The following is an 11,254-nucleotide window of genomic DNA, read 5'->3' on the forward strand; positions in this document are numbered from 1 at the left end:
TACCAAATTTCTCTAGCCTCTGAGATTCTAGGGCTTTGATTTGGCTTTTGATTTATTTTGACAGCAAAATCCTGTAAAAGCAGCGTCATCCAAATTGTGTTAGAGGTCTAACATTCAACAATACTAGCTGGTCTTCTTTCACATTATTTTCCTATTTTAAAATAGGTAAGTGTTTTAAAATTTACATTTGCATTGCAGAAAGTATTTTCATTTTCTACAGCCAGGATGCAGCCAAGAGTTGTTTGGTTTTTTTTCCCCTGAGTCTCTTCCAGCCAGGTGAACTCTTCTCCTGTGGGACTTTGTGCTTGGCCATTTAACAGATTTCATCAGAGTGCTGTGTGTTTGTACAGAGAAAAGAACCAAAATCCCCTAAGCAGAGAGGTAGATCACTACCTTGTAGAAGGCAAAGAGACAGTCCAATTTCCAAATTAATTCTAAAAAAATAGCAAAATTTAATAGAAGGTATGTTCTTTGATACTGTTTTGTAGCACTGGATGGCACTATGAAATTGTATCAACAATGAAAAATATATTCAAGTACTTCCTTTTTTCCTTTTTGCTGCTTATTCATAGAATCATAGAATTGTCTGGGTTGGAAGGGACCTCAGAGATCATCAAGTCCAACCCTTGATCCACTACCGCTGCGGTTACTAGACCATGGCACTGAGTGCCACATCCAGGCTCTTTTTAAATATCTCCAGGGATGGAGAATCCACCACTTCCCTGGGCAGCCCATTCCAGTGTTTGATCACCCTCTCCGTAAAGAAATTCTTTCTAATGTCCAACCTAAACCTCCCCCGGCACAACTTGAGACCGTGCCCTCTTGTCTTGCTGAGGGTTGCCTGGGAAAAGAGACCAACCCCCACCTGGCTACAACCTCCTTTCAGGGAGTTGTAGAGAGTAATGAGGTCTCCTCTGAGCCTCCTCTTCTCCAGGCTGAACAGCCCCAGCTCCCTCAGCCTCACCTCACAGGACTTGTGCTGGAGTCCCTTCACCAGCCTGGTTGCCCTCCTTTGGACCTGCTCCAGGACCTTGATATCCTTCCTGAGGGGCCCAGAACTGGACACAGTACTCAAGCTGTGGCCTCACCAGCACTGAGTACAGGGGCAGAATCACTTCCTTGGACCTGCTGGCCACATTGTTCCTGATCCAGGCCAGGATGCCATTGGCCTTCTTGGCCGCCTGGGCACACTGCTGGCTCATGTTCAGCTTCCTGGCAATCCAGACTCCCAGGTCCCTCTCTGCCTGGCTGCTCTCAGCCACTCTGTGCCCAGCCTGGAGCTCCCCATGGGGTTGTTGTGGCCAAAGTGCAGGACCTGGCACTTGGCCTTGTTGAACCTCATCCTGTTGGAATCAGCCCAACTCTCCAACCTGTCCAGGTCCCTCTGCAGAGCCCTCCTGCCTTCCATCTGATCCACACTGCCCCTCAGCTTAGTGTCATTTGCAAATTTGCTGATGATGGACTCAATCCCCTCATCTAAATAATCTATAAAGATATTAAACAGTACTGGGCCCAACACTGATCCCTGGGGGACACCACTGGTGACCGGCCGCCAACTGGATGCAGCACCATTCAGCACCACTCTCTGGGCCCGGCCCTCCAGCCAGTTCCTAACCCAGCACAGAGTGCCCCTGTCCAAGCTGTGGGCTGACAGCTTTTTCAGGACAATGCTGTGGGAGACGGTGTCAAAGGCCTTGCTGGAGTCCAGGTAGACCACATCCACAGCCTTCCCCTCATCCACCAGGCAGGTCACCTGATCATAAAAGGAGATCAGGTTGGTCAGACAGGACCTGCCCTTCCTAAACCCATGCTGTCTGGGTCTGATCCCTTGCCCATCCTGCAGGTGCTGTGTGATTGCACTGAGGATGATCTGCTCCATAACCCTGCCAGGCACTGAGGTCAGGCTGACAGGCCTGGAGTTTTCCAGGTTCTCCTTCCGGCCCTTTTTGTGGATTGGCGTGACATTCGCCAACTTCCAATCATCTGGGATGTCCCCAGTGAGCCAGGACTGTTGGTAGATGATAGAGAGAGGCTTGGCGAGCTCTTCTGCCAGCTCTCTCATCACCCTTGGGTGGATCCCATCTGGTCCCATAGACTTGTGGGGATCCAAGCAGTTCAATAGGTCATTGACTGTTTCCTTCTTGATTACAGGGGGGCTGTTCAGATTCTCGTCTCTTTCTATAAGCTCCAGAAGCCAGATGTCCTCAGGACAACCTGTCTTACTGTTGAAAACTGAGGCAAAATACCTCAGCCTTTTCTTCATCTTGGATAACTATATTCCCACCCATGTCCAGTAGAGAATGGAGGTTTTCCCTGCCCCTCCTTTTGCTACTGATGTACCTGTAGAAGGACTTTTTGTTATCCTTCACAGAGGTGGCGAGATTCAGTTGTGCCTTTGTCTCTCTACACAACCTTTTTCTTTCTACACAACCTAACTATATTCCTAAATTCTTCATGAGTAGTTAGCCCTTTTTTCCTTAATCGGTAGGCTAAATAATTATTAATAGTTTTTGCATAGCCTCATTATGTCACATCTCTTGTTCTAGAAAATAAAGGTCTTTTAACTCTCTTGAGTAAAATAACTTCTCAAGTCCACTGGTTTAATTTACAAGGATATGGTTAACTCTGCCATCTAGCTTTAAGGTTGTGAACTGAGGCCTCAGAAATGAGCAAAAATGAGATGATGTCTGGCATTTGAGTGGTCTTCAAATCATTATCTGAAAATCAGTATGAATGTAAAAAATATAGTAATATAACCAAGGTGACAAAGCATACATGCCAAACATTTTTTAAATAATTACCTTGGCATTTTGGTATGTAATGATCCCTTCAACCAAATGTTTTAGCAGTCATGCAGAATACTCAGCTTGAAACACTTGTGTGACTGCCCCTGTGTTTTATGAATAAGTGGATTAGATCACTTTATGTAGACAAGTAGCAGGCTCTATTTAACAGATTGCAAATTCATCCTGACTTTGCAGAGTAAATGAACTTCTATTCCACAGATTGTTATCTGTATTGTCATTGGGCTGTTAGCACGGCATTACGGGAGATAACAGTTAACACTTCATCTGCTTCCCAGACAGCTTTACATTCATTAGGTGATTTTTGCAAATTGCTTTTCCCCACCTTTCTATTTAATTAGTTACCTATTGTTGAGGGATCCTACCTGAACTGACTAGCTGAATGACTTCTAGTGAGGAGAGTCTTTTGAACACAGCTGAAGATTGCAATAGGTTCTGGTAAGGATTTAGGTACATATAAGCAAGTTATGCTTATGATTTGAAGTGTTAAACTAAGGAGGCTTAAAGATGCGATAAGCACCCTGTTTCTCAATTCCTGCTTTAATTTGTAAAGTCCATTCAGGAGATTGTAAACTGTATTAGCTGTCAGTGGGTTATCTCACCCAAGGAAAGCAATTTGAGAATTCATAAAATGGCTCTTGGAGCTACTGGTATGTGCAGCATAGTGGAACTTGCAGCTTCCACTGCAATTCTATCAGCAGCTTCCACTGTTGAATAAACTTAATTACCACTGAGTGTGTAACACCAGTGAATAACAAGTGTTAAATGACACATGATCAATAATTCATTTGTTAGCACAGTATTGCTTACTGTGAAATGACCTTGGTGAGAACAGTTTTACAAGTAACTTCCTTTTTTTTGATATATTATTTTTAACTCAGAGAAGATGCAAATTCTACTAGTGTACTTTTTACTTCTAAACAGAGAGCAATTACTTTTAAAATCAATGGTGAAAACTAAAACCCATGGGCTGTGGGCTATAGGCTGGTACTCTTCAATTCTGCTGCATCTGATCCCAATTAACAGCAGAGCTAACACAAGAGGTGTTCTCAGGAACCAGGGATGCTGCTCACCTACAGTGAGTCTCAGCTTGGGTTTTTGCAAATAGCTGCCCTGCCTTGCTTAATTTTAAACAATCAGGAAAGTGCTCATCTAGCTTCCAACCCATGTATATTGCAATCATGTTGGGTTTTTTTCTTGTGGTATGTGTTATTTCTGGATGGGTTCAAAACCATGATGCTGCCAGAACTACAGCTGCTTATGTTTCTGTATGAGACTCTCTCTATGTATAACTATATATAGTATCCATTTTCTTGTATATTTGTATACATTTAGTAATTTTTCCTATTTATCATTACTGTTTCATTAAAGTTGTGTAGTTTAGTTTCCATTCAAGACTGCATTCAAGACTCATTAACCTGTACTAACACATTCAACTCTCTGTATTAATCTCAGCAGGAGATACATAAAAAGATAATGTGTAAATCACAGGAGAGCTCTTTTCCTGTATTGTCTTCTGAATCATTTGCTACATTGGTGCTGCACCAGTGTGGAAGAGAACAAACATTTTTAAGGCTTATATTTTAATAAAATGACATATTCACATAGAATTCCTGAGTAAAAAATGGCTTGGCAAGAGCCAAGAATCATAGAATGATTTGGGTTGGAAAGGACCTTAAAGATAATCTAGGTCCAAACCCCCTATCATGGTCAAAGGACACATCTGTCTTGACCAGGTTGCTCAAAGCCCTATCCAGCCTGGCCCTTTAAAATGTCTTGTGTTTGGTGTTCTGAAATGTTTATTCCTTGAGCATCAAACCATGCTGTCATTTGCTACATAAGTGATTACTGTTTGGAAACTAATGGATTAGTTGCATTCAGCTGTGGGTAAACTTCTACTCTCGTGGTACTGCTTCTTGCAGTGCAAAAGCATCTTGTCCAACCTTGCTTTTTGAACAGGGTTGCCTGCAGGTACCTGGTACAAAGGTACATACTCATTCACAGTCTCTCTTCTCTAAATTAAATGCGTAGATTTTCCATATAACTCGTTGTTTTCTTCCAGATAACAGGGAAATCATCCTCTATTTTAGAGCAGGAACATGACGGTTAGGGTGTAGGGGAGCCCATTTGCAGCTGTCGTGGTCCTTCTGGTGTCGCTGTAGGTCAGGCTGAGCGATCCCTCCTGCGCAGCAGAGCCTTGTCCTTCTCCCGCCCGTTCTGTGAAACACGAGCCTCTTCATCCCAGAGTCTTTTGTATTCCAGCACACCTGGGAACTCTGCTGTTGAGCTGGTAATTAAATACACTGCAAAACCCTTAGCTGATTAGTGCAATTATCGTATAAAACATTAACTCCAAAAGCCAAAGGATAAAAATAATACTGTTTCAGCTGGATGCTCTTCTCCAGAGAAGAACAAACAGTTTATTGCATACTTCACCCAGTTACTCTTCTCTGGCATACGGCTTTGTTTCTCTGCAACCTGATTTCATGAGGGAGTTAAAGGGAACAAACAGTGCTAGATGAACTTCAGAGAAAGGCACATTCTTTCATTATTTTAAAATTTGAAAAGTTGGAAGTTTCATGTTTCCCTGATGCTATCCATATAAGTTGCCCAAATCTTCCCAGACGCAGTAGTAAAGTTAGTTAGCATCACCTGTTAACTTATCCATCAGATAATTACACGTTAACACAGGTAATGAAATGAGAGCATACAAGTTTAAAAATGAGAGACTGAGGAACAAAAGAGGGTAAATACTATCTTTCTTGCTTCTAAGGCTCTTACTTAATCCCCAAACTAGGCACTTGTTGTCTCCTGTTTTTTTTTTTTTTTAGATTTTAAGAGTCTACTCACTCATTAGTCTGTGATACAGACTGACCTGTAATGATGCAGACCTCTCAGTTTGCAGTGGCAGTTGTATTTCAAAGTATCTAGAAAATGCAGCACGCACTTCATCTTTGAGCTGTATTTCTTTTAACCACATGTTCTACCACAGTTGCTGGTATTTTTATATTTTTAACAGATTTGTCACCAGAGTAGGCAGGATGCTTGTATAACCCCAAAACGTAAATCTCTTTCTAGCTCATATGCAACTACATTCACTTATAACTGTATGTGCTCACACTTACGTGTTTGGTAAATAAGGGGTATCTGCACGAAGAGTAAATACATTCCCTCTCTTGATTTGACCCAGATGTCACTTGATTTATGACCTTGCTTTAAGGCAGAACAAATAACAGAGTAAGCTTATGGTGATATTTCATGACACAGGGCAAGTCAAAATATCCTGCTAAGATTTGCTATGGTATTAAATCTTTTTAGGTTGAAAGAAAAGTGTGAAGATCTTAGCTAAAGGAGAAGGTATGTAGGATACTGGAGTGACAGCAAAGGAGGCAGAAATATATGGTAATAAGAAAAAAGTCAAGGATGGAGCACAAGGTAGAAAATCTAAAAATGATTAAATCAAGCACTGCTTTTTTCTAATCAAGCTTAACCAACACTGGCTGCTGTCACCCTGTCTTGCTCACTGATTTCCTTTCCATATAATTTTGTTAGCTGTGTTACTGATTTTTATTTTTTTCCTCTGGCAATTTAATGCTGAGCTGACTCCTTGCAAAGTGCATGAGAACATGCAGGAAGTCAGCACCCAGTCACTGAGGAAAAGGGCTGAGCCTTGGTAGTGAGGATGAGGGATGCAAAACCACCAGCAAAAGAAGTGGTGAAGCCAGGGTGAAAGTCATAGGCAGCATTGCAGAGGAAAGAGACGGTACCAGGCTTTTAGATGGTGTTTAGATGGTTTACCAGGCTGGGTGTTAACACTGAGAGCACTGGCAAAGAGAAAGTTGGACTATAGCAAATGGGAGGGGGGCCAGAGTGCACAAAACAGGATAGACTGAGAGTGCATGTTTGTGAATATTGTATAAAGGAAAAAAAGGATAAGAGAATTCCTGGATGAGAAGGACAGGAAAAAGCCAGAGGTAGTTTAATCTAAACATATAAGGCTACAAATACGGCAGATAAAGCACAGACAGGGCATACTCACTATAGAGCAGCATCATCCTAAAGCTACAAATCAGATAAGAGTTCATTGACTGGAACATGGATCTGGCTGTCAAAACTATCTATGTGATTAAGAAAAAAAATAGCCAGCCATACAAAGGAAAGTATCTGAGAACAGAAGAAACATTCATGTATTAATGGCTGTGTGCCTCCTAATATTTTCTTTACTGTAGAAATCATCCCAATGTAATTCAGCATGTCTTGTGTAAAAAACCAAACCAAACAAAAAATCTCTTTGTTCTGTGGGTTTTTTTGTTTGGTTAGTTTTGTTTTTTTTTTTTTTTTTTTTTTAATCAGCTCTGATGTATTAATCCACGCATTTCAAATCTCTATATTTACTAGAATTATGCCAATATTTGCCTCAGTATTCCAGCTTATATCCTGATTGTATCATTTACTCTTCTGGTTGTTCACTGCCACCTTCTTTCTTAACAACAAATACTGATGGTTTGCAGAAAGATTAGCCCTTGCTGATACTGAGCCTGTGCTATTCCACATTGTGTTGTTCCTATGGGAAAAAGTAGATGTAAAGCACACTTTTCATAATTCTTTTAATGAAAGAAGGCCACTGTAATGTCTCCCCAGAGCTGCCTTCTCTCCTCTGGACTTCCTCCAAGGGTTCCATGACCTTGCTGTGTTTTGGGCTCCAAACTGGACACAGTACCCCTGGTGGGGTCTTGCGAGAGTAGAGCAGGGAGAGAGAATCACCTCCTTCAGCCTGCTGGCCATTTTTCTTTTGATGCAGGATACAGTTGGCTTTCTGGGTTGCAAGTACACATCTGGCTCACGTTGAGCTTTTCATCAGCCAGCAACCCCAAGACCTTCTCCTCAGGGCTGTTCTCAGTCCATTCTCCACCCAACCTTGCTTGGGATTGCGCCAACCCACGTGTGGGACTTTATGCTTGGCCTTAACGCATTCCCGTTGGCATGGACCCACCTCTCTGGCCTGCGAAGGTGCCTCTGAACGGCCTCCTTCCCTCCAGCTTATTCACTGCACCACACAGCTTTGGTCAGCAAACTAGCAGGAGGTGCACTCAATTCCATTGTCCATGTCTCAGACAAAGATGTTAAACAGCAATGGTCCTTGTACTGATCTTTTAAAGAACACCACTCACCACTGTTCTCCATTTGGACATCAAGCTTTTCACCACTACGCTCTGAGTGTGACTATCCAGTCAGTTCATTATGTATTGAATGGTCCATCCATCAGCTTAATATCTTATCAAACTTGAGACTAGGATGTCCTGTTGGTCAGTGTTGATCCAAAACTCTCCCCCTGACAGTGGGATGACAGAAAAGGAAACTTCCCAGGACTGAGCTTCCACTCCCCAGCAGAGCCTCGAGAGACACAAAATGCAGCGGTGCTGCATTACCTCAGGATGCATGTGCTGGCATCATGGGAGAGGATAGCCTGTCATGACACCGGCTTTGCCAAGCAATGAGTTCTGCTGTCACCCTGAGCAATGGGCTCTTACATCATTGTGTTCTGAGTAGTGAGGGTTCTGCTGTCACAGAGAGATGGAATCTGACATCCCCAAGGGATGGATTGTGACCTGGTGTCCCTCACTGCTTATAAGCGGGCACCCCCAGCCTCACCCTGCCGGCTTGTGCCCACACTCCAGCGGAGCAGCTCGCGAGGTTGGAGTGTTGTGGAAGGCTCTTGTTGGTGCTGGTTTCGTGCCTGGGGAGTTACTCCTTGGAGTTCTCCCCGTTCGACTCCAGAGCCTTTGGAGGATTTTCCCCGGCCCTGCCAGCTTCAGGCAGCCGGGCACTCCGGAGGTGCTCGCAGCAGCAGAGGTGAGCTGGGAGGGGACGCCTCACCCTGGGGAGCTGTGAAGGTTTCCTTCTTGAGGGACCCGAGCGTTTCCTCCACCTCTCCCCGGGCCAGCCCATGACTGTGGCCTCTCTTCCTTTCCTAGCACGACACCGGCTGTCACATCGCCGGTGAGAGGGAGCAGCTCAACCTCTCCAGCTCCCCCCCACCCACCGCAGGAGGTGGAAAGCATGGCCACCGAGCAGGACAGCCACTGTCCCATCTGCCTAGACATCTGGCAGGAGGCCAGCTACGTGATGCCATGCCTCCACCAATTCTGCTACACGTGCATCCTGCGGTGGACCGAGAGCAAGCCCGAGTGTCCCCTCTGCAGGAGGAGGGTGACCTCCATCTTGCACTCGGTGCGGGCGGACAACGACTTTGAGGAGCACGTCATCCCACCACCCGCAGCTCCGTCAGTCGTTGTCCAGTGGGCAGAAGGAGATCCGTCTGCCCAGAATCCCCATCCCCCAGCAGCAGCCCAGCCCTCAGCTGCAGCGCTGCTGCTGCTCAGCCACCGTGTGGGCGGCATCTATCCCCACCTCTGGGCATTCATCTTCAGAGTGTACCCAGCTCTGCTTCAGCCCGTTCTGCCCTGGCTGCAACGGGAGCTGGGGCTGATCTTCGAGGGTGCCCAGGAAGCGGCAGCAGCAGCGCAGCGGCGAGTCCTGTCCAGCCTGCACTTGTTTGGACTGGATGAGGGAACCCTGTGCCGGCTGCTGCAGGACACCCTGGGCAGGCACACGGAGACCTTTGTGCGCCAGCTGATCAGCACCATCGTGGAGCGGTGCAGCAGGGAGGCCCAACAGCGGATGGGCATGGGGGACGCTCCTGCTGCCAGGGGCCGGCAGGGCAGCCCCGCAGCCGTCCCCAGCACCGCTGCCTCCCGAGGAGGGTCTCCTCTCCCCCACCCGGCCCCCTCCAGCAGCCCTGCTGGAGCCCATGAAGAGGAGCGGCCCAACACCTCAACAGCTTCTCTTCTTGGGGGTCCCAGCAGCCCTCCTGATGCCCCCGTTCCCACCCATGGGGAGCAGCAGGAGCTGCACGAGGATCCGGGGGAAGCTGTGGCAGGTCCCTCCACTCCCAGCCAGGGCAGGGACCGCTCTCGTGGGGGGCCACGGCGAGCCACAAAGCGGAGGGCCAGCAGCTCCCTGGACTCTTCCCAGCCCCGCAAGAGGCCACCCCGCCGGCCCCGCTAGATCCAGGCCCCAGGAGCTGCCAAAACCAGGGCCAGGCCAGCAGCTGGGGCGCACGCCGGCCCACGAGTCCATCAGAAAATGGAGGCCAGCCCGTGCCCCGCTGCCCATCACTGCAGGCCTGGCCTCCTCCCCACCACACCCTCTGCACCCAAGTCTGAGGGCTCTGCTCTCCTGCCCAGTGGGGCTGCACGGTACAGCCTCTCTGCGGCAGCACCCACATCACTTCTCCTGTCTGGAGTCATGGCTTGGTGCTGCCTCTGCATCGCCCTTGGGTGGCAGGGGACCAATGAATCTGAGGAGCCTGTCATGCCACCACCTGCAGCCCCATCTGTCATCATCCACCTGGCAGAAGTAGCTCCTGGACACCCAGCTGCTCAAAATTCATCATCCTGCCGCATCCCAGCTACCAGCTACACTGCTGGTGTCCAGGGCTCCTGTGGGCAGCCTCTTGTCCCTACATCTGGGCATTTTTCTTCTGAGAGTACCCAGTTCTGCTCCAGCCTGTTCTGTCCTAGCTGTAACAGGAGCTGGGGCTGTTCTTCAAGGATGCCCAGGAAGCAGCAGCAGCAGCAGTACAGAGGTGACTCCTGTCCTGCCAGCTGGGACAGGCATGGATGAGGAAAACGTGTTACAGCACCTGCAGGGCACCTGGGTCAAGCGTACGAGGAACATTGTGGCCCAGCTCATGAAAACCATAGTGAATCAGAGCAGCAGGGAGTCTCAACGTTGGACTGACCTGCGGGATGTAGGTGCTGCCAAGGAGCAGGAGCTCATCCCCACAGCTTCTCTGGCCCTGCTGCCTCCTGAGGAGGGTGTCCTGCCCCCTGCCCAGCCCTCCCTGGGGGTGCCAGCAGCACCTCTCTGCCTCCAGTCCTGACAGTGGGGAGCAAGGAAGGCCGCTGGAGGGCCCAGAGGAGGATGTGCCTGGGCCTTCCACTCCCAGCTGGGTCCACCAACACTCATCTTCATGAAGGCTCCTCTGGGGGGCCCAGGAAGCCCTTAAGGGGAAGGAGGGCTGTCAGAGAACCCCTCCCACCCACTCACCCAAGAATCCACCCCACCAACAATGACACTGGCAGGATGCCTCAGGGGCCTGCCAAACCACATCTTTGGCCAGCAGCTGGGACTGATCCCCAAGAGATCCCAGCCCCCTAAATCTGATGGTTGTGCAATAAAAGAAAATTAAGGCATGAAAAGTGCAGAAAGAGTCTCAGTATTACTATTACATCCCTGATGCACATGGCCTTTGCAGCACACAGAAAGAGAGCATTGTGGTCAGGAACAGAGCAAGGATTTTCTGATGCATGTCAGCCCACTGAAATGGCATTCTCACCAGGCTGTCCTGTCATCTCTGCAGTCTTTCCAAGTGTGTGAGTGGGCTT

General features: G+C 47.5%; 1 protein-coding gene across 1 annotated transcript; it reads left to right on the forward strand.

Moving 5' to 3' along the window:
- Positions 1–8,367: 8,367 nt before the first annotated feature.
- LOC139789953 (E3 ubiquitin-protein ligase Topors-like) lies at positions 8,368–10,672 on the forward strand. The gene is made up of 2 exons (XM_071731114.1): positions 8,368–8,657; positions 8,780–10,672. Exon 2 carries the CDS (start codon positions 8,865–8,867, stop codon positions 9,870–9,872), a length of 1,008 nt encoding a protein of 335 aa, XP_071587215.1. The 5' UTR covers positions 8,368–8,657; positions 8,780–8,864; the 3' UTR covers positions 9,873–10,672.
- The last annotated feature ends 582 nt before the right edge of the window (positions 10,673–11,254 follow it).

This window comes from Heliangelus exortis, chromosome Z (assembly GCF_036169615.1).
Source record: "Heliangelus exortis chromosome Z, bHelExo1.hap1, whole genome shotgun sequence".
NCBI classification, from domain to species: domain Eukaryota; kingdom Metazoa; phylum Chordata; class Aves; order Apodiformes; family Trochilidae; genus Heliangelus; species Heliangelus exortis.